Raw genomic sequence first — 24,792 nt, 5'->3', positions numbered from 1 at the left:
TGGTCTTGTCCGTCACAGGGGGTGCGAGGGTAAAATGAATCAGGAAGTGCTGATATGTATGTGTGTGTATATATATATATGTGTGTGTATGTATGCATATATACAGTGTGGTACCTTGGTATACGTCTGCTTTGGAATAAGTCCAACTTGGTATACGTCCTGTTTGGACACGAAAAATTTTGCTTGGTATACGACCTTTGTTTGGAATACGACTCGCGTGCTAACCTTGTTTACCTCTCTCGAGACAAAGCCACGACTGCCCACGAGCGTTAGTGCGCCAGTTGCTAGCATTCAGTGAACAACCCTCGCTATAACTCTCTGTGAACTTTCACGTGTGTGATATAGCGGGTCCACAGCTCCTGTCAAAGTCCAGCTTTAAAATAAATAATCACGCGCCGCAGCTTGGTGAGGGGCATGGTGGTTATGTGGCTGAAGGTTGTCAGGGCGATTAGCGATGTGGGCGTTTCTCACCAAAGTCCACTTGTGAGGGACGTCCGCATTCATGATTGTTCCTGGGGCTGCTTATCTTGATAAACAGAAGCGCGAGTCAGCTAGAAGGGGAGTAAAAAGAAAAAAAGGATGGGAGGTTGAGTAAATGAGTGAGTGAGAGAGAGAGGGCTGCTTATCTTGATAAACAGAAGCGCGAGTTGGCTTGAAGGGGAGTAAAAAGAAAGGAAGCAGGGGGGGCCGCCAGGTGAAAAGGCACCGGGCTTTTTTTTAAAAGAATGCTTCCTGCTCTATTTTAACTTCGTTGTTTTTTCTATTGTTCTATTTTTTCTATTGTTTTTAACCTCCACGTTTCACTTCTGATTTTATGGATTATTTATTGGAACTTTGGAGACTGCACTTTAATTTGAACACCTTGTTTTGTTAATTGCTTTAATAAAAGCACTTTGCACTTTTTCACCATCCCCTTGCTTTACCGAAGGCGGTTAGCAGTGAGGCACATTACCGACGGTGCAAGGGCTCCCCGGTAGCAGATGGGAGCATACAGCAAACCTGCATCGTCACAACGTGATTTTGTGTTTTTTTCATGTAAATTTGAATTGATTGTTGAAAAGTATGAAGGTGGCATGCATATCTGGGACATGGCTGTTGCATACCGTTTGCTGAGAACGACGGTATCTACGATTGTGAAAAACAAAGATGTTATTAAAAAGTAAAGTGAGGTAAAATTTTCATTTATTTTATCTAATTGCTTTTGTATTTATGTATTTTAGTATTAAGCAGTGTTTAAATTATTTTATACAACCCCATCAATGTATAATATGCCAATAGCAATAGGATTTTTTTTTTTCATGGGAACGGATTAATCATTTTCCTATTATTTCTTATGGGAAAAATTTGTTTGGTATATGTCCTGTTTGGTATAAGTCAAAGGGTCTGGAACGAATTAAGGACGTATACCAAGGTTCCACTGTTTGTATGTGTGTATATATATATATATATATATATATATATATATATATATATATATATATATATATATATGTGTGTATATATATATATATATATATATGTTGAAATAGTTTTACTGTCAAATAATGCAAAGAGTACACGACACGTGTTTCGTCCTAATTCTGGGCTCCTCAGGCGTACACACTCACTGCACCCCCTCTCGGGAATTGAACCACGGATGTCAGCGCTAGAGGCGAAGCCTCTTGTGTTGCGCCATGCTGTGTGGTCCATTTATTTGACAGTATGTAGATCGGGGTAGGTAGTGTGTTAAAGAAGTTATGAAAAAGAAAAGGGAACATTTTAAAAATAACGTAACATGATTGTCAATGTAATTGTTTTGTGACTGTTATGACTGTTGCTGTCATCAAGGATTTGATTAGCATTATTCTTTCAAGCAGGTTCGTATTTGGAGGATGTGTGGCGTTCAAGTTACATTCCGTGTTTGTCAACCGCTGTAAAGATAACAGGTTTCATTCATCGATTCGTTTCTCACTGCATCAATAAACAGCTTGTTTTCCTCTTTATCTGAGACATGACACATTGCATGCACAGGTTTTTTTACACTGTCCTCCTTAAGCTGGACATTGACTTTTTCCACCATTTGCTTTGTTTCCACAGTAGGTGCTTGTATGCGTCACTCGATTCATATTTTTTTGCTGCCTTCTCAATTGTGTAATGCAGTTTTTGTTCAGCGCTCTTTGGAGCTGTTGCTTTTAGTCTGCGAACTGCGCTCACAGTCAGTTCACGTGAGCCGCTCGGTATACATGCATCGAAGGTTCTCAGCTGTGCTTGTACCATCTCGTGCGATGTCTACGGCTTTATTTAATGTTAGCTAAGACCCGGCACTTAAAAGTTTCTCTCGCAGTTTCGCTGAGTTTGTGCCAAACACCACCCTGACCATCTCATCTTTGTCTGCATAAGCACAGCCTTTCATCCGTGAATATTTAGCGGCAGAGTTTCTATTGGATTGCCGCTGATGGATGGCCTTATATGGGCAAGCACTCAATTACATGGGAGGTGTGATGATGCAACTCTGCCTTACACGGTGAGTGAGCTGCAGGCTATTACAGTATATGGATGAAAAAGTAGGTTCCAGTTATGACAGCTACGCGTAGAATTTCGAAATGAAACCTGCCCAACTTTTGTAAGTAAGCTGTAAAGAATGAGCCTGCCAAATTTCAGCCTTCTACCTACACGGGAAGATGGAAAATTAGTGATGAGTGAGTCAGTCAGTGAGTGAGTCAGTCAGTCAGTGAGGGCTTTGCCTTTTATTAGTATACAGTAGATTATATAACTTTAGCAGTGAATCAGGATTATTTTTGTCGCTATACTGTTGGCACAAAACAGCATTCCTTTTCAAATTTCACAGATGCACATCAGAAACTTGCATTTGTGTGCCTTAAACTATTCCAGTGCTAGCATAAGTAATCAAGATGACACCTTGTTAATTTTTATTCAGTTGGTTTTTGTTTTTAGTTATATTTCTGATATAAAGTTCACTTCACTCAGTGTAAAAAGAACAAGAAAAGAAATATGCTGTCTTAGATATTGCTGTTACTCAAGCTTGCCACTTCGATTTTTTTCTACCACATCATTAATGATTTGACAAAGAATCTGTGGGAGCTTATGCCATTAAACGCTTTAAGAGTGATTGGGCTGTTGCATTTTTGCTAGTATGTTTCTCTTTTGTATCTGCCAAATAAAATTCCCTAAAAATCAAGCCAATTTCTTTTACATAAATATGCTCTTCATCTTTGCATTTTTCACAAATGAAATAAATGAAGGTAGTAATTAATTGCTCTTTAATAATTAATGGATCATGTACAAGACAGTATTGCATGTGGTGAGTTGTCAGGACTGGACTGTTCACACGCCTTCCTGAACTGACACCAAATAATCTATGAACACATAGTTATTCTGCTGGAAGCATGGCAGCATCTCTCTTTTATTAGCTAAGAAAAATATGATTACTCCCACAGGCCGGCCCACCAGCCCAAACCACATAGTGAGTCTGGAATAATAGAAAGTTGAGTAAAGAAATGTGTGTTTGCTTAATGCAAACTTTGAATGTTCAAGTCTATTTTAAATTTAGAATTGTATATAATAGCACTAGTGGAAGGAGAAGAGAACATTTATGGATGTGATGACAGAGGACATGCAGGTGATGGGTGTAACAGATGCAGAGGACAGGAAGATATGGAAAAAGATGATCAACTGTGGCAACCCCTAATGGGAGCAGCCGAAAGAAGAATAAGAAAAATCCAACTATTGTTTCTTAGTGCATTGCATTTTATGCCCAACATCTTTTATTATTTATCTGATGCCTGAACTTGGGGGCAGAATAATCCTTTCATTTTTGGGGAAGTCTATATGGTATATACTCTGTCTTCATCTAAGTGCATCCAGGTGCAACATACCCCAGTACATTGTATCATTGCCTTATAAAAGAAAGCTCTTAAACCAGTGGAGTTTAAGAAGTCTTGGGAGTCTATGCCATTCCCATTCAAATAAAAATCTTTCTCAACCTACAGTCATCATTGTGACTGCTGAAAGATATTTTAAGACCAACAAAATATTTCTAGATCTGTTTTATATCATCAAGTTGTAACAAAGGGATGTTTACTGCACTAGTAAAAAATCAATGACTTTACAATAGTTTTTAATTTGAGCCTTATGCAGTATCACTTTTGCCAGGGATTTTATTTATTATAGATGCTTTTTATTATTGGAAATTCATTTCATCCACTGATGTGCTTCCTGATTAGTCATGCTTACTATATACATATACAGTATGTTATGTAAACATATGCTACATATTTCTTATAGCAATGTGGTGTTTTTGCCCAATACTCTTGACAGTATACACCCTGAATGGTTTTGTTGTTTTTTGCTCAACACGATAGTACAAGATCTGGATTTTAAGCCTGCATTGTGATTTCAACTGTTCCTTATTCTTCTAGCAAGAAATAAACAAACAACCTTTTAGCTTTTGAAAAACTGATAACTTTTTTGGTACTATAATTTCTAGAATATGATGTGTTTAAACTGCCAGAATGATACTTTTATTGAGCATATAGATTGTGCCTGTTAAAGTTGCAAAACTACCAACAAGAAAGATGTTTGTCTCTCTATTATATAAAAAAATCCTGGGATGAGAGATAATGAATGTACTGAAATTTGAAAATCTCCAAAAAATGATAGTAAAGATCACATTAGCATGAACAAATGGAATTTATTACTTGGTGAAATAACGGAACAGCGAAAAGAGACCGAATATATTGTTCGGATTTAAACTTTAAGTCAGAGACTTGTAGATCTTCTAATTCATGTTGGTATCAGGGAAAAGTAGTGTTTCTTCCCAATGAAAGAGGCGTATCCCCAAGAATTAAAAGATTTGTTGTTTGGTGAAAGTGAAATCCACATATGTGAGCAGCAGAGACGCAAAGTGGCTGGCGCATAAAGCAGGCCGGATTTGCGAGCACAGCAAGCAGGGAGTGAAGCCCCCTCGTATTTTCTAAACTTGATTTAATATGTGAAATGCTATGAGTTACTAACCACAAAATTAGAACAGAAAAGGTCATAGCCTGTTTTGTATGGAAAAACACGTGTGGGACTATATGTGTAATAGATTATGCTTTCTGCAAGCTAGGGTTAAGATTTAAGTGCAGGACATTTTGAGGAATGGCTGATAGTAATACTGTACATTTTACTCAGAGAGACAGTGCTTTATTACAGTGTATTTCACATCTCATTATATTACAGGAAATGCCAGGCATTGCTTATGCTCTTTGCTTGATGATTAAATTATTTTACACTGTTCTGTGAAGAATCTTATATTTATTTAGTACATATTACTCGCTTCCCAGGTCCTCCCTGCGTGGAGTTTGCATGTTCTCCCCGTGTCTGCTTGGGTTTCCTCCAGGCACTCCGGTTTCCTCCCACAATCCAAAGGCATGCAGGTTAGGTGCATTGGTGTTTCTAAATTGTCCCTAGTGTGTTCTTGGTATATGTGTGTGTGCGCCCTGCCAAGTGTTTGTTTCCTGCCTTGCACCCTATGTTGGCTGGGATTCGTTCCAGCAGACCCCCGTGACCTTCTAGCTAAGATATAGCGGGTTGGATAATGGATGGATATTTCACTGTACATTATTATATGAAATGAATTTGACTCAACAATATTAGAATTATTATCTGTTTTATGCATCACTCTCATATTTACTATGTTAATGTTTTTTTTTTTTTTAGTCTTTCAGTCAAATATCTTTTCTTTTTTACAAATAGTATTAAATTGATAAAAACATATGTCAGCATTTGGCCATTTCTTCTGTTTAAGCTGTCTGAAATTGTCCAAAGTATTTATAAAATATAAGCAAATCTGCATTTCCTTTTTATTACAGACAATGAAGTACAGTACTTGTATTTTTTGGTAATTTTACTATTTAGCATGCAAGTGCTACTAACAAGAAAGATCATAAAATCAATGAACCTGATTTGATTCCCATGGCCAGTTTTTGTTCTTTTCAAGCTTGGTTTCATAAAATTTGGTTTGCATTCAGTTTTTAGTTTACCCTTACATAGTTACAATATATAGAATGGTATACATTTAATATTTAATAGCAGGAGTATTGTGTAGTTAGCAGCATAAAACGAACTACAAAAAAAATATATATATACAAAACACTATATATACAAAACACTTGTTTTATTTTGCTTGTGTTCCTTCACATTTTAGTTGACATGTTCTGACTGTGTGTGCATCTTTAGAGGTTTATTCCCACTGTTCAAATGCTTGTTGTTTAGGATTAGCTTACATATCTGAACAGGAACATTATGGGGAAGTTTGTATGTCTTTTCAAACATTTGTCCTCGGACACAATATCATCCTGTTCATGTGTGGTTTCTGTCATACAGTCATTGCTGCTTGGATATATTCTGGATAAAACGCTGGTTTTCTTCTACAGTCCAAAGCAATGCTATTGAATGGATTAGCACTGCAAATTGGTTTCAGTTTAAGGAAATACACCTTAGAGTGTCTTTAAACCCCCTAAATCACACCTTATAACCATTGCTGCTGGGATAATATATAGCATCTCATAACCCTGTACTAGTAAAAAGATTTTACAAAATGAATAGATGGAAGCATATGATCCAGTCTGCTATGCCTAACTAACCAACTTCTACATTGCTAGGTATATTTGAAATGTTCTGTGTTTTGTGCTGTGAGATTCACTCTTAAATGTCACACACTTATGCACAGCAGTTATTCTATGGCCTCCTTCAACTCTTGGTATGGGAACACACTATTTTTTTCTATATAAAGATGTATGTCACAATTTTGCAATGGTTTGTTTTGAACCATTGTTCTTTAACATGCTTTGAGGCACTTCAGTTTACTTTCCTGAAATTTAGATTCTGTACTTATTTTTTGCCCGATTATTTGGATTCCTCTTTCACCTTTTTGTATATGTAAATTAGACAGTTTGACGGCCTTACCTTCAATACCTGTCATATCATTTTTTTAATTTGGAAATATGAAATTATATGTTTAAGTACTTACAAGTGGTACAGCTCCCAGAGTGGACAGTTTCTTTGTGTGTGGACACTTAGAACATGTACATAGTAGACTTTTAAGTACCCAGGCACTTTAAGTCTCCTGCATGATTTTCACTTCATTGACTATAGTTACGTGCCTGAACATTTTTGACGTAGTAGCAATCATGCTTACAATGAAGTCCGGGGTTGAAAGTAGATTACAGAATTTATAGTCAATAAGTAGGGTAATTTTTTTTAGTATTTTATATTACATCATGTATAGTACATTCCATTCCACCAGAAGATTATGTTCTTTTGAAAATTGGTTACCAAGACAATGAGATGTGTGATATACAGTAACTCCTAAGTAAGAGCAGTTTTTTCTGATTGTTTGTCTTAAATTATGGACGACACCCAGTATGTGTGACTTTGCGATATGTTGGAACTTTATGGTTTACATTTATCTAAATGCATTTCATTTATTTATTATTAATGTGTAAATTTTCCTCTCTTTTATAGCTTTTTGGAAAGAATTGACTCAGTGAGTCAAAATGACTACACACCTACAGATCAGGTAAGTCACTAGTTTTTACATTTTTTGGCTTGTCAATTAAGGGATTAAAAAAAGTAATACACAAGGTTCTGATCTGTTTATGTGGATTTGACAATGTACTTTAAAACTGTAGTTCAAAACATATACTTGGGACAGAGCTAAATTAGCCAAAAAAAGCAATCAACAATTATGTTTAAATAACATATTTTCCAGTAGTCAGTTAGATTTATTGTACACATTGTATTTCATAGCGAGCACCAACTCTCACAGCTTAACAAAGCAAACAAAACCAGAATACAAATCTACAGGAAAGTTAATTACAATAAAATTTCAAAAAAAGAAGAAATCACAGAGGAATATTAGGACATTGTCAACCCAATATCAGATGATTTTTAAGAGTCTTATCAGGTTTATATCGTTTCTGGAAGAGTTTTCAAAGCAAATCACTGTTGAATTGTAGCCAATTAATATTGAGCTAATTGAGGTATGATGTGCCTGTGCATGTGGTAAACACTGTATAATAAACTAAAAATTAATTAAACATAAGATAAACTATACTCTGTATAAATGATGAACTTATGGAGGAATTGTATAAATTTTAAATATAGAGAATATACCACACCTTGGCCTATACATTTTGTTTCTGATACCTATGAGAGCTATTGTTTATAACTTGACGTTTTGACTATGTACTTAGACTTCTAAATATTACAATTATTCCTTAATTGGATGTATACCCGCTTAATATGTGTTTGCTGTGCATGAGCTTGATGGATCAATTGTTAATTTTTTGTTTGCAAAATTTCTTATACTATAAAATTATTACCCATGATACACACTATTAAGTCACCATAGGCCTTTCCCTACTGTATCCTAATACCAGTCACCAGATTTTGTCCTATAAAGGAAACACTGCACTGACACATCCAGTGGGATTGGGTCTATTTGTTGTAGCTCAGGTCACTTCAATAGTTAAGAAGTCCCAGCTTAGAAGGTGGGTGAAATGAGGACAAAAATTGTTTAAAGTAGAGTGTAATAAGGAAGGACACCAGACATTGCAAAAGTTTGGGGCAGCCACCCATATAATGTGTTCCTGGCTGCAAAAGCAAACATAAGTTTTCAGAGTGAGTAGTGTTTTCAAGACAGAGTCCAAAACAGAACTAAAATCCAGAAGAAGGGAGTCTGGAGGAAGTGGCTTTGGGGCGGGGATCAGAAGTGATGTTGTCCTCGGGGCCGGGATTGGAAAAGTGTCCCATGTTAATGTAGTGGCTCCTGGTGGGATTTCCCAGGAAAGATCTGTAGGACACAGAAAAAGAGTCAGTGCACCCTGCCGCCCCCGGGCAGATATGTTACTATCAGTCGTTAAGCCCTTCATCTGCCTCCTATGCACATGTGTGCGACAAAGCTCCCCCCTAAGCCCAGACCCATCGGGTCGGGTGACCTGTACCGAGAGGTCGTGAGCCCGAGAGAGGGTGTCAGCGTTGGCATGAAGAGACCCTTTCTGATGAAAGAGCAAAAACTTGTACGATTGCAGTTCAAGAAACTACCTAGTGACCCGTGGATTCGACTCCTTGTGAAGGACCATCCACTTTAACGGTGCATGGTCTGTCACCAGAGTGAATTCCCAGCCCAAAAGTAGTAACGCAACTGGGTAATCGCCCATTTAATCACCAAGGCTTCCTTCTCCACCACTGCATACTTGGTCTCCCGATCTAACTGTTTCTGGCTTAGGTACATGATATGGTGTTCAACACAATCGATGCTCTGGCTCAACACAACTCCCAAGCCTGTGTCCAAAGCGTCCATCTGGAGGATAAATGGAAGAGAAAAGTTAGGGGTTATCAATACAGGTGCTGACGTTAGAGCCTGTTTCAAGTCACCGAATGCAGTTTCTGTCTTGTCAGTCCATACCACGTGGTTGGGAGCTCTTTTCTTCATCAGTTTGGTCAAGGGCGCTGCTCTCTCAGAAAACCCAGGTACAAACCGATGGTAGTACCCAGCCAAACTGAGAAATGATCGGACCTACCTATTGTTTTGCGGACGGGGCCATTTCAAAATGGCATTTAGTTTTCAACACTGTGGCTTCAAAGTACCCCGGCCCACTAGGTAGCCCAAATATCTAGCCTCTCTCGGTCCGAAGAAACATTTCTTGGTATTGAAACGAAGCCCGGCCTCTCCTAGTGTCCGCAATACCGTTGTGACCTGCTGCACGTGTTCCCTCCATGTGCAGTAATAGATGACGACATCATCCAGGTAAGCAGCACTATACACGTTATGGAGCCGGAGCACGATGTCCACCAAATGCTGGAAAGTTGCAGGAGCCCCGTGTAACCCGAATGGAAGGACACAATACTGCCAGTGCCCGCTAGGGATACTAAACGTGGTCTTGACCTTCGCAGACTCAGTTAAAGGAATCTGCCAGTACCCTTTTGTCATGTCAAGTGTGGTCAAGAATTTAGCCTTTCTCAGCCTCATCGAACTGGGATGCCTGGTTAAGCCGAGAGAAGTCCAACTGCCATTGCCACTGCCAGTTCCACCTCAGCTTTCTTTGCCTCTGGGAGTCTATATGGCCACTGTCAGACAATAACCCCCGGTTCAGTTACTATGCCATGCACCATCAGAGAGGTCCAACCAGGTGTTTCACACACTACCTCTGGAACAAAGCGGATAGCTGTTTCCAGCTCCTGCCTCTGTGTGGACGATAATTCCCTGCAGAAATTAAGAGAATCTGTTTGAGCAAAAAGTGAGCGGGACTGACTGGAGGAGGGATCGGGGTCATAGAGTCGATCTGAAGAGACCTCAAGGGGCGGGGATTCCTCCCGGCCCGTCAGGGCACAAGGTAGATGACGCAACTGCCCGCGACAGACCAGGAGTCTCTGCGCCGGCCTCATGGTTTTCTGTCTCGTTCTCAGCCAGCTAGTTACACAGTGTGGAGGCAGCCTGAGACAAGTCTCCCTCATCTATCATGAGGCTTAACCGCTGACCGGGAGTGCTTAGTAGTCTACCGCATTTACTATCAGACCAGTCCCGCCCTAGGATTACAGGAAAAGGCGGGTCTGGAAGGACCACCACCGAGAGTCTTTTAAACTTCCCCCCTTGACAGATGTAACACTGGACAGATTTATATATACGAACTTCACCATGTATGCACCTAAGAATGGTCATCTGTTTACTCCACTGTCGCGGTAAGACATAACGGCGAGCAATGACGGACACGTTACTGCCGGAAGTCAAACAACGCTGTGACCTTATATCCATTTACCAGCACTTCTCCAATAGGTCAAGCCGCCAGGGGGTTGCTAAGGGTACAAAAACAATAGCCCAGCGTCCTCCTGCAGTCTGCCTTGTTCCCGGACGGGTTACACGCCAAGAGGCCCAGGGACTTTGGCGCAGGCTCTGGTTTGAGTGGGAGTGATCTATTAAGTGTGACATAGTCCCTAGGGTTTCCACCACCAGAAGGTCTTTCTGTCCTATCAGATTTCTAGAGTGGCCTCTGTTTTTGTATAAGCCCCGTGAGCTCAGTGATCGAATGGAAGTCTCCCCAGGCCTGTTGGGCAAAGGTCCGGGGTAGACACTGAAGCAGAAAGAAGCAGGTCACCTGCTCCACAATCTGATAAGGGGTCCTGTCAAACGGCCGTAGCCACAGAGCCACCTGTTCCCACAAACACAGAACCTGCTCAGGGATTGATCCGTCTACTTTTAATTCCCAGCATTTAATTTGCTTTACCTGTTAGCCTGGGGTAAGCCCATCTTTACCAGGGACGTTGGTCATGATGGGTGGCTCAGCTCTCTTAGTTGAGAGAGCATTACGAGCCCTCATTTTTTCCTCCCTAGAAACCACCCCACGTCTGTGGGTCCCTTCCACCTTCTCCTTTCTGTACAACTTATGCCCGGAGATGTCTTTGTGAAGCGGAGCTTGTACCTGGTCGTTCCTGACCCCCTGATGTACTCCCCATCCAGAAACTCGCCCCTGTACTTTCCTACCTTTGTTGCTTTTGGGTTCCATCCTGGTTTCCTCTGGGACATCATCCTGCCGGCTACGCCACTGTAATAAGGAAGGACCCCAGACATTGCACAGGTTTGGGGCAGCCACCCGTACTTTATAATGTGTTCCTGGCTGCAAAATCGAAAATAAGTTTTTTGAGTGAGTAGTGTTTTTAAGACAGAGTCCAAAACAAAACTAAAATCCACAAGAAGGGAGTGAGGTTTTATAGGGAGTCTGGAGGAAATTATGTCAGCTTCGGGGTGGGGATCGTAAATGATGTCGTCCTCGGAGCAGGGATTGGAAATGTGTCCCATGTTGATGTAGGAGGGATTTCCCAGAAAAGATTACCAGGAGACTTAGAAAAAGAGTGCACCCCGCTGCCCCCGGGCAGATATGTTACTATCAGTCGTTAAGCCCTTCAGCTGCTTCCTATGCACACATGTGTGACAAGAGTTATATTGGTTAGCACATTTTTTAAATTTTGCATGAAAGCTGGTTACAGTACCTTCAGATTGTCAAACTGGGATGATTGTTTGTTAAAGAAAGAAAAAAGACTGGGTAGCGGTGTACTCCCTAGATGTGAACAATTATACAAATGTCTGCATTATAAGGTAAAAGTTGTATAACTGTTTATTTTAATTTTGTAACCCATATGTTTATTGATAAATTGTATCAAATTCTTTATTTAAATAAATGTTGTTTGAGTCTAATTTGTGGACTTAATAGCATACTGGCTGATTATGTTTCTCGTGCTTTAGCAAAATTCTGCTTGTATTGTCATTCATCAACTCTCTTTGACCTTTCTTTGGTTAAGCTGGCAAAACACATATCCATAACATGAACTTGTTCTGTCTGTTTACTTATAATTCTTTCCACTTTACTGTATAGCCTGAACAGGAAGTGTTTCTGTTCTAGTTTGGCGGATAGTACAGAGCTGATAACAGTAGAGGGCATTATGTGCCACTAAAATAAGTTGATTTCATATACTTTGACAGAAGTGGGCAACACTGGTTCATACCAGATGTGCCTGGTATCCTTTTAGCTTAGTGATTAAATAATATTGTTTATTAATTTATTAAGCTGATAGAATTAATTGCTGACATATTCAACTTAATTTTCTTGAAGCTGCTCCATCATCTGTGCAGCTCTGCCCAGCTTAATGACTTGCAAAAGAAATCTGTAGTGCAGCAATTTCATGCTGAAAGAATTCTATCAGCATACCTTTAGTTTTGTTGAATATTGGAGTAGTTTACCTTTAGCACTCATGTAATGCATGTAACTCTTAATTGGTTTATAGGGTCACCTTTGTCATGTGTACAGTGAAATTCATACTTCATGAAACATGTCACCACTGTTCAGTCTTCAGGGCCATGATTTTAAGGCTTCTAAAACAGAAATTATGTTTTACTTCTGGCGTATTGTCTATCATGAAAAATTCATATTGCCATTCTATTTGTAGTGTTTACAATGGTGTTTAATAAGGATAGAAAAGAAATCAATAACAATAATAATTGTAAATTAAACATATTTATGCTGATTTTTTCAGTTATGTTTACAACCCGGCACTAATACATGAGAAATTGTAAAACTGAATAACTGTATATTTTTGACCAACATCTTAGTAATCACATTTACTACGTAAAATTAATCAGGCAGTGTTATGGAGTGGTTACAGCACTGGACTTTAAATCTGCAAAGATTTGCAGGTTCAGTCCAACTATCTAAGATGAATATATTTTTGCAACTGCTAGTATGAGATTAGTTACATTTAAATTAACAAATAAAAACAATCAAACATTTTGAACAGATGCTATCTAGCTGTTAATTTTTTTTAAATAGCAACATTTCTCACCTGCATCATGATTTTGAAGCAAATTCCAAAAACATTTTAAATATACAAGTCACGAGACATCCCTGGTTCACAATCCTTTAATTGAAGCGTGGTGCTGATGAGCATCAGTCTCACACACAGAAAAAATGTGAACATCAGTGAAAGTTGGACATCATCTCAATCTGCTTACCACCAGTCTTGAGGCGTATCATACAGCCCCAGTCACCGCAGCCTACTTGTTATAGACAGTGTCACTGTAAGACACTATTTCAAACAGATCTTAGGGCCAGTATCATTTACCAAACAACACCACAAACAGTTGTCATCCATTAAAGGCTGCCTGTAAGATGTCATTATATTTCTTCTGATGTTCCTTGTTTCATGGCGATCACTGTTCCATGCAGGATCATTATTCTTGTGCTTGACTATCTGTGCCACAGCACATCTTTCTTAATGTGGATGACTTAATAATAATAATAATAATACATTTTATTTATATAGCACCTTTCACATGCTCAAGGCAGTTACAGAATATAAGAAAGAACGGCAGGGTGTACAGTATATAGCATTGTACAATATATAAAGAAGATTAAGACAGTAAATTCATAGAAAGCCTAACAGACAACATGCAGTAATTGATGGTATAGCACACACATACCTGTTACATGAGCATCTTGACAGAGAGGTAAACTGAGAGAAGGGTAATAAAGTCAAGTAGAGCTAAAAGCCTTCCTGAACAGATGAGTTTTGAGGTTTTTTTTTTAAAAAAAGAATTCATGGAGTCTGCTGATCTGATTAATTTAGGTAGGTCATTCCAGAGTCTGGGCGCTATACAGCTGAAGGCCCTGTCACCCATGGAGTGTAGATTAGTGTGGGACACATAGTACAAAACATACCATATAATAAGTAGTTATGAGTTCTAAATAATCCCCTTGCAGAAAACAACAACATGTGGTATTGTAATGGACAACCAGGACTCTTACTCGGCCATGATGCCTTTGTAACGGAAGGACCGTGGAAAGGAAAGGTGCTTGGCATGGGGCAATACCTCAAATGGCTGACTGTGGTGCATCAGGGTTGGAGCATGGAACATCAACATTCTCAAGGCCCATGGCCAACCCCGATGCACCAAAGTCAGCCAGGTGGTGCAAGGAGAACGGCTGAGCCCTCCTCTGTAGGACTGCCGTCACACCTGGAAGTGTGACCGTAAGAAGATTGTGGAACACCTGGAGCACTTCCAGGTGCTCTATAAAAGGGGCCGCCTCACTCCAATTGGGGAGCCAGAGTTTGGAGGAAGAGGGATGAAGCTTGGCATTAGTGAAGGCGGAAGGAGACAGAGAGAGAAAAAGGGTATTATACTGGGCTGTGTGCTATGCACTGAAGGTGGGAACCGTTTGAAAAGTGTTTTCCACTGAAATGATTAAGCCTTGTGTTCTGCTGCACTTGTGTCTGTGCCTATTGTGTTGGATATTTGGGAAGCTTGCACCCCCAGGTGATCACAGTATATTTGTAAAAATATTAATATACCTTAACATACAGTATACCTGTTTTTCTTTTCTTTCATACAATTTTTAAAGCATTACAAATTCTAGTCCTAGCTTCCAAATGTCAGTGGTCACCATGCCACACCTGTTAAGATTTTATACATAGATCATGTCAGAGATTTGGGACTCGGTAGCTAATGATTCAACCTCTTATACTATTTTTATTTATCCTAAGATTTTTAAGCAGGTTTGCATCTTCAGATTGCAATATAGGCACTGGAGTGTAGACATTAATAAGTACTGTCTGGTGAGTAAGGGTTAGACTATTTATTACTTTATACATGAGAAGAAGGATTTTAAAATTGTCATGAAATGTAATTAAAAGCTAATGCAGTGGTATAAGGCTCGAATTTGGAGTAATGTGATCCTACTTCTTCTAGTTATTTTTTTGCCATTTTTTAAATTAACTTTAGGATACTAGTGAACAATATGTATAGTTTGACAACAGAATGTTACAGGGGTCAGTTGTTTAATACAGGATTCTGCACATAAATAAACCCTCATACTTTTTCATGTTTTCTAAGCTGTTAAAAGACAATTTTTAAACTGTGGGAATGTGACAACCAAAGGCTAATTCTGTGCCAAAGATAACACCTACATTTCATATGGATTCAGCCAAATTGTAGTTAAAAATTTTTTAAATATATTTCAAAAGTATAACGTTAATATTTTCAGAACTACCTCCTACTAAAATTGCTTTTTACTAATACAAAGTTTAAAAAAAATTACTAAGGAAGTTAACTGCCTCAAAAATATTATTTGGTTGATACACACAGCTGAAAGGAAATATGTAAAGAGAAGGGCGAAAAAGAACTGGTCAAAGCACTGAGCACTGGGCGAAAACTTATCTGCCTACAAAGAAAAATGAAGTAGAAAACTGCTTGTACTATAAACAATTTAATAAGTAAACAGACCAACTAAAAATAATGTACAATATATCATTCCGCCTATGTAGTTGAATTCTTTAGTCAGTATTATCAAAAGTTAGACTAGCATTTTCTGCAGTGGAAGAAATGATAATATGATATAATAAGGTTTATAGAGCAAGTATCAGAGTTAAAGGTCTTAAAGAAGTTGTGTTTTTTATGATAAGGTCTGAATTGTGAGATTGGTATTCATTCTAAACCTTTAAGAAGTGTTTGACATTACAGTATAATTTTTAAAAGCATTGTAATGTAAATCTAATTTCCTCAGCACATGTCAAATCATTGGAGGCAGCACCACTCAATAGATTAAATGCATCAGTTCTATAATAGTGGGAATTGCTTTCAGTGGAACAGTGGTATTTTTAATTTGCTGAGTGATCAGCACATGCTACATTTTCAATTTATAAATTTGTTGAGGTAGATGGTTAGGTAAAGGTAGGTAGACTTTTATTATCCCAAAGCAGTAACAGGAGCAGATCGTTTTGGAGCCATAATAAAGGGCTTGACTATGGAAAAAGATAAACACAAAAGAGCACAAAAGTTAACTCTTTACACAGCAAAACACATTGATGCTGAATGAGCGAGACGAGACTTCCTGGTTAACGCCCAGTGAATCAAATTACTGTAAGGTGTTATTCACCAACAATCTCCGCTGAGCCACTCAGCACACAGGAACTTAACTGCATGCTCTGATTGGTTAGCTTCTCAACCATCAGCCAATAGCGTTTTTCCCTTCCCCTTGTATGAAATCAACTGGGCAAACCAACTGAGGAAGCATGTACAGGAAGTAAAAAGACCCATTGTCCGCAGAACCATAGCGTCCCTTGAGCTGCGAAAAATCTGCGCTGCGAAAAATCTTATATATTTAGATATGCTTACATATAAAATCCGCTATAGAGTGAAGTCGCGAAAGTCGAAGGGCAATATAGCGAGGGATTACTGTATATATAAAATATGTACTGTATTTTATATATAAGTGTGTACAGTATGTGTACTGCAGTCATGACAGTTACAGACTGTCCTCCAGCTTTTTCTAGTAATGTATTGCCGGTCATCAGAGCGAATCCCAGTAGGTGGAAGGTAAGAACCCTGGGCAGTCCATCTCAGTTCTTATGTTGTACACACTCATGCATGAATTTTATGATCATTTAAAAACTATTATGGTTGTGATAATCAAAATAAAACCTGAATAAACAGTTTGGACTAGATGTGTCTGAAGCAGCTCTGTAAATTTTGTCTTATGATACAAGTGTTATCAGAACAGTGAGAGCTTCAAAAATGAAAACAATGTTACTCCATTTTTGTTTTAATTATTTCAGAACATATCACCATCTTGAAGACGTTCTGTATATTTAAATTATTTCTACACAAAAATCTTTTTTTGTCTTTGTGTTAAATATTCAATTTTATAAATTATACAGTTTTATAGCTAAAATGTTAGAACTTGTTTTTCTCTTCCTTGTTGCATTCTCTGCATGTTCAGCAAAAAGTCTTACTTATACATATGTTTAGCTTCCCATTATTTCTTTGTTCATGTACAGTATTAAATAAATGTTCCCTGGCAAGGAATGTAATTTAAAATATCTAAGATTGCTTTGCTTGTTTGTTTTTGATCATGTTAGTTTAAATATTAATATTATGGTTTTATTAGATAATTAGATAATTATTAGATAATGTCTCTTTTATAAATGATTACCCAGTTATCATCATGTTTAAAATGCTTCCCATTGTCTAATATTAAGTGTCAAGATACAGTGCATTATAAAATTTTCCAAAGTGATATTCTGACTTTTTTTCTGTAAACTAGCAAAGAAGGATTAGGAGAGACAATTACATTGAACACCTCTTCTGAACTAGCATGTTTTCTATTTTGTGTGTTTAAGTTCAGTAAATATATTCTAATTAAAAAAATGTTTGCAGTGGTTTAGTATTGTTAGCCTTTTAGTATAAAAATATGCAAAATGTATGCCATTTTCCAAGTCTTGTTAGTCACTGTTAAAATGCAAAGCTCTGTATTGTGGTTTTCTGGACAAAAATATAAAATGTACGTGTCTCATTTAAATTTTCCTCTTTTCCTTTCTCTCTAGGACTTGCTCCGATGCAGAGTTTTGACATCAGGGATTTTTGAAACACGATTTCAAGTAGACAAAGTTAATTTTCAGTGAGTATATAGTGGTTAATTTACATGTGTGTGTGGCACAAACATTGAATTTGAAATTATAAATAATCTAAATATTTTACTTTACATTTCTTTTTTTGTTTAGCATTATAGCTGGTATATTTCTAGAACTTAATTGTAATAATGTTTCATTTGTGCTCTTCTGAAAAATATACACTTTGATGGTACACTTTATGGCACTCAAATTAAGGCAACCCCACATTGATGTATTAAACTGATTTTAACTAGATTTATAAAAAAAAAAAAATTCAACACAGATTATCATATACATAAATGTCCAATTTTTCGTTTTGGTAAAGTCAAAAGGCATGTACAAGCCCAAATAGACTGAAGTTACCACACAGTAGCCAGAAAATAATGTGCTCCACACTACTAATTGTAGCATTCTGTTTGTGTCAAATCCCTGAAGAAGGGTTTCTCAGAACTGAATTATTTGTGAGGATAACTCCTATTCTGGTTAGCATTAGTGAACCATAACATTCACAACAAGATTCCTAGAAGACTGTAGAGTTTCTTTTGGCCTAGGTGTGCTGCCATCTAATTCCTATATGTAACTTTACAGCACTTTTAAGCATGGGTTTGCTATATTTGTATTGGAGTATGTTAATTAACCGTTATTATAAAGTCAGCGTTAGTACCTAAATTGCATAATAAATAAAACAGTCATGGGTATAGCAGAATCATAAGGCAAAACTAAATGATAGGCCTTCTGGCATGTTTTGTTCTTGAACAAGGTTAGCACCACAATGAAGAACGTAATTCCAAAGAATAGGAACCAAAGAACTAACCAGAGACTGAAAGGGATAGGGGGTAGAGAGAGAATTTATGAAAACCTATAGACAAAGAGACTAAATGTTCACCCTTTTGGTCAGTTGTAAGAGTTAGAAGACAGGTAACAGTTATGAAGGTTCACCCAGTTAACAAGGAACCCCCAAATTTAGAGATGTCAATAGGGAAACAATGTCACGGCCTTTGTAGAAAGAGAGAGAGAATAGATGTTTCCAGACCTCTGTCTGTGTCACTAGAGAGGAGTGGTAAAAATTGCAGAGGGTTCTTGAAGGATGTAAAAGGCACCACTAGAAGAGAGAGAAAGAGAAGAGTTGTTTATTTCTTAAGTTGAGAAGTGACCTTGGAACAATTTTGTAATTTTGGCTGTTTTAAAATTTAGATAGGATAAAGGGAGTTTAGAGTTTAGATTTCCTTCCTGGAGACCTGTCTCTGATCTGAAAGTCTAAGGTCAGACAGTTTTTCAAAATGAAAGAAAGAGAAATTGTGTCTACTGAGACATATGGAATGCAGTTGAGTTATCCATGTTTTGACCCCTCTCTTGCTTATTCTAAAATAGAATGATTGAACATAAATCTTAGCATTATTCCATGTGTTGAGAGACACTGCGAGGACAATCTTTCTGTTATCTCGTACTATCTAATATCAATTTGAAAATGACACTCAGAATTAATTTATCAGAAAACAAAAACCAGAAACATGATGATATAACATCACAAGACCTAGAAGAGTAAGCCACTGAATTTTGTGTCATTTTTTTTTTCCTCTTTGGATTGAGTGTTTTCTAATGCATTGAATATGCATTATTTCTGTAAACTCTTCTATAAAAGCCTGCAAATGTCCTATATCTATGCATTTTTCAAAATAACAAATGTAATCACATCAACTTCTCCATAGTTATAATTTGGGATTATTATAAACTATCCACACTATTAAAACAAAAACACCAGTTCATAAAATATGCAGTTTGAAGTACAGTTTATATTCTAATAAAATAGTTAATGTGTCCTTGATGAGGAAATTGAACTTCCTGAACCCACTTAGTCCATGTTTGGGTTAGAAGCATAAAATAGGGCAGTAATGCATTGTAGGGCACACTTACACACACACTGATTCAGTCATTGACATTAAGCTCATACAAGTTAACATGTACATCTTTGAGGCATGAGAAGAAAGCCAACATGCTTCGACAAAAATCCATGCAAGCATGGGGAGAGAGTGTGCAAACTCAAAACAGACAGTGACCTTCTCAGGGATTTGAGGCCAATCTCTTGGAAGTGTGATGCAGCAGCGTTAACCCTTGCACCTATATTCTGCCTTCTTAAACTTAGAACTACATAACAAATGCAACTTCATTTAAAGTTTAAGATACAAAAGTTTTGGTGAAAATCGGTGATCTGCTGTAAAAAATTATTTGTATCTCTCCATATTTTTGGCATAGCTTTTGGTCATTCTGTGATTCACATACAAAGAATGACATTGTGTGTTGTTCAGCAGATAAGGAGAGTTCAGTTCTTATTCTGCTTCCCAGTCAAATGAAAAAAAAAATTCTCAGGAACAAGTTTAGTAACTTATTTTTCTTTTGGTCAAAAATTTAGCATATATGACAAACATCTTTGATTAAGTAATGTTCTGGAATGTGGAATTTTATCTAAAATCAGAAACAATAGGGCCTCTATGGTTGTAATGCTAAAATAATGTCTTGTACTAGCTGTTCATTTGATAATTGCATAATCCCACTGCCTTAAATAGACCAAAATTACTTTTTTTTAGAAAGTTGTGATGTATTTTAGTTGTTTATATTTTAGTAATAAATTCATTCTGCAATAAAATTTCCCTTTCACACAAAAATAATTTAGGAATTCTATATGTTTTCAATGTGCTTTCATACTAGTTTTCCCCTTTGGTAATCTTTTGCCAGTTTACAGCAAAACATGGTTATGACTACATGATAATAAAGAAAGGCACTTGAATTCAGCATGCACATCTTCAAGAACACACAAATACAAGTATATTACTGCAACATTTTCTCTTCTTTACCTGTTTAGGTTTACAAACACGGGGGCATATGTTTAAAAATGAACTTATTTTTTTGTACAAAGCAAAGCAATAATGGTATATGAGGGTTTAATATAGCTTAAGAAAATTATGTTAAAATGTAGCTTCTCACGTTTTTCAGTTAACATTTTATGAAAATAAGATACATTCTTCCTCCAAAAGCTAATAACTGCAATACTGACAAAGAATGGGATTATTTTTGCAGTAGTTTTACGTAGTAGTTTCTCCTAAATCTCAGTGCCCAACATTTTTCCAGAGAGTCTAAAAAATATTGTTACATTATTCTGTTTGTCAGGTACACTTTTCTGTTAAATTCATCCCCAATGTTCTTTATTTATCTGTACATATTTTTGTGTTGAAATTTTTATCAGGAAATTAAAGCAGTTGACTTAAGGTGACATTCTGCACTGAAAAATATCAATATTTTACATTTTTATTTCATACAGCATGTTTGATGTAGGTGGTCAGAGAGATGAAAGGAGAAAATGGATCCAGTGCTTTAATGGTAAGCAATGTATAGGTTTGATGCAAATACAACTCCTGACTCATGATAGCATGTAAGACATAAGTGTAAAATCCCGATATATTTATTCCACGTTTGTGGTTCAAAGAAGTCTAGAAATGAAAATCATTGTTTTGTTTCAAGTAAGATATAGTATGTATTTCACAATTTTTAATAATTATATACATTAGTTTGGATTATTGTATTCACTGTTTCATTATCTTACAGTTCTATAAAATATATAAATTATTTGAACATAATCTTTTTTTGTTTTAGATGTTACTGCTATTATCTTTGTTGTGGCCTGTAGTAGTTACAATATGGTGATAAGGGAAGACAATAATACAAACAGATTACGTGAATCACTTGACCTCTTCAGAAGCATTTGGAATAATAGGTAGGTTACTTTTTTGATATCAGGTCTAAAAGTATAGTTTTGTAGTGTTTTAGCAAATTGTTTTAGAACCCAAGTCACAATGATCAAATGTTATAATTTAACTTTTTTTTTATTTTATAGTATATATTTATATAATTCTTATATAAGACTTTTAAGTTAAAAATTCAGACCATCAAAAAAAGTTGTTTGCTTTCCATATTCATTAATGTTCCTTTCAGACCGAGAATATGTAGCACTCTTTGAGCTTTGCTTATTTAACAAGGAATAATGTGTTTACAATTAAAAGATGTAGTTATTTAGACATTTAACAACTTTAAATTGCGGAGATGGTGAATTTAGTGAGAAGTCAAGCAAAATGATACCTTTTCTTGGCTAACTAAAAAGATTACAATATGCCACCTTTCGAGGCAACTCAGGGCCCATCTTCAGGCAAGATGTCATACAAAAACTGGAGTTCCTCGTCTTTATATAGACCAGGGGTCTCCAACAAGTCGCTCGCGAGCTACCGGTAGCTCGCAACCCCTTTCCAAGTAGCTCGCCAAAGGGTTAATGAATCCTACATAAATTTAAAAACTTGATTAGTTAAATTAGGGGTGGGTGATCTTTCCAAAAAATCATATCATGATCCTTTTAACACAAAATCACAATCCACAATCTGAATGGCAATCTATCTTTTCAATGTGGTATACACTTAAGAGAATATCCAGACTACCAAAATACCCGCGCTTCGCAGCGGCGAAGTACTGCCTTAAAATTTTTATTAAGAAGAAAATTAAACCTTTTTAAACTGAGGGAAAATATACCAATAATTATTTGTTAAGGATCTCTTTGTATACCAAATTGTGAGTTCGGCCCTCCGGTTGTAATATGACCAAGCTGTGCGCTGAGCTTACTCTTGAGCATGCAACGTACAGTTGGCCATGTGAACAGTAATCTTGTTTCAAATCTCACAGCTTGGATTGCTGCTGTCATAATCGGTTTGAGTTTCATGGTTTGTTTCAATTACGACAGTATTTGCTGGACTTGTGTTAAAGTGACATTCGGCATCTGTCAAGCGTTGTAGGCATACAACCGGTTTCATCGATAACTTCACATCCAGCTTTTGAGAGTTTAAACATTCATAAATATCAAAGTATCCACTACTGAAATCGTCACCTGTGAGTCTAAGATGTTTAAGAGGCACTGGCAGTTGTCGAAAGGTCTAAAATATTTGGCCATTTCGGTACACTTGAAAGCGACAACCGAACAATTCAGCGGCAGCCATCAACTCACATGCAGAACCATAGGTGAAGGGCTTAGGCATTTGACTCTTATAGTGCTCCTATGTAGTATAATTATCTCCTGTACCATCATCAGTCCACACCTTGAACCTGTCCCGGTCATTCAATACATAAGACACAATGTTCCTCCGGATATCAAGAGTGAGCCTGATATGGCCGTGCAATATGTAACACAGAGAATGGAAAAGGTAGGTGCCATCTCCGGGCATGGAAACCACTCGGTAAGTGACAGTTCTTTGATCGATGATGATCACCTCGATAGACATGTTAATGGGGGTATGGTTAGAATGATAAAGGAAATGGGTACCTGAACAATGTAAAGTAAGTCTAAAATACCTACACAATAACAATAATCGTAATAAACGAACAATAAAACAGTGGAGAAGCCGTGGATTAAATGAAAAGGCTGTAGTTATCAGCAGGGAGACGTGAATCCCGTGGCAAAGCAAGGAAGGGAATGTAGAGACTGGAGCGACGGACGGCCTTATATAGGCAGGCAGCCAACAATGTGGGAGGCGTTGGGATGGGGGACCCAACGCCGCCTCACACGGTGACCGAGCTGCAGGCTATGGGCGATATATATGCGTAAGTAGGATTCAGTTAGCATTGGGAACCCGTGTACCGAATTTCTTGACGATGGGCCCATAAGTAACAAAGACCGTTGAAAAGTTCAATATGGCGGCTGACCGTGACATCATACCGCTGAAATAAGTACGTATATCGGTTTTGGTTAGCACAGGGAAGCCACCTACCAAATTTCGTGAAGATGGGGCTGTAAATAAAAAAGTTCAACATGGCGGACATTGTTGACCATTATGACCATTATGCGTAGAATTTCAAAATGAAACCTGCTTAACTTTTGTAAGTAAGCTGTAAGGAATGAGCATGCCAAATTTCAGCCTTCTACTTACATGGGAAGTTGGAGAATTAGTGATGTTGGAAAGTTCAATATGGCGGCCGACAGTGGCGTCATACCACCAAAATAAGTATGTACATTGGTTTCGGTTAGCGCAGGGAAGCCGCCTACCAAATTTCGTGAAGATGGGGCCGTAAATAAGAAAGTTTAACATGGCGGATGTTGTCCACCATTATCGACCGTTATGACCGTTACGTGTAGAATTTTGAAATGAAACCTGCTTAACTTTTGTAAGTAAGCTGTAAGGAATAAGCCTGCCAAATTTCAGCCTTCTATCTACACAAGAAGTTGGAGAATTAGTGATGAGTGAGTGAGTCAGTGAGGGCTTTGCCTTTTATTAGTATAGATATCAAACAAAGTTGAATTAAATTGTTATCTCTTTCTCTAGCTAATTGGAGTTAAGGAACGTACCACGAAGCTGACGAGTGAGTGAGGAAGGCCCCTCCCCTCGGCCTATTGTGTCTCAATCAGATTCACACAAATAAATCTGTACCGCAAGCCAACTATGATACATAGCGAAATGAGAAGTGTTTTTAAGAGAAGTCTCAAAATCAACCGGAATGTTGAAGCAAATTATAGAAAAAAACCCAATCTAAGTCCGTTATGTAGTACTCTCGTGAAAAGCGGACAGACATACATGCAGACAGTGAAACATTGGATTTTATATATTATATATTAGTAAACCTTCAATATAATGTGCAGGTAAAGTCTCAGCAGCTATCTCAGAATTTCTGGAGCTTAGTAGAGCCAGATAAGTATAAGAATCTTCACCAGGCAGCTCTGAAAACGTCTGCTTTGTTAGGGTCTACATACCTCTGTGAGTCTGCCTTTTCTGACATGAATGCCAT

General features: G+C 37.5%; 1 protein-coding gene across 3 annotated transcripts in view; it reads left to right on the top strand.

Moving 5' to 3' along the window:
- The window catches only part of gnal (guanine nucleotide binding protein (G protein), alpha activating activity polypeptide, olfactory type), a 331,272-nt gene that overhangs the window by 294,138 nt on the left and 12,342 nt on the right, over positions 1-24,792 (top strand). For all 3 annotated transcript variants that reach the window (XM_039754752.1, XM_039754754.1, XM_039754755.1), the window contains 4 exons: positions 7,507-7,561; positions 17,914-17,987; positions 21,296-21,354; positions 21,628-21,748. In XM_039754752.1, coding sequence (XP_039610686.1) covers positions 7,507-7,561; positions 17,914-17,987; positions 21,296-21,354; positions 21,628-21,748 — 309 coding nt within the window. The remainder of the gene's footprint in view (positions 1-7,506; positions 7,562-17,913; positions 17,988-21,295; positions 21,355-21,627; positions 21,749-24,792) is intronic.

Source organism: Polypterus senegalus, chromosome 5, assembly GCF_016835505.1.
Source record: "Polypterus senegalus isolate Bchr_013 chromosome 5, ASM1683550v1, whole genome shotgun sequence".
NCBI lineage: Eukaryota > Metazoa > Chordata > Cladistia > Polypteriformes > Polypteridae > Polypterus > Polypterus senegalus.
Note: the sequence above shows the minus strand (reverse complement) of the source record. Positions and strands in the feature narration are given on the sequence as shown.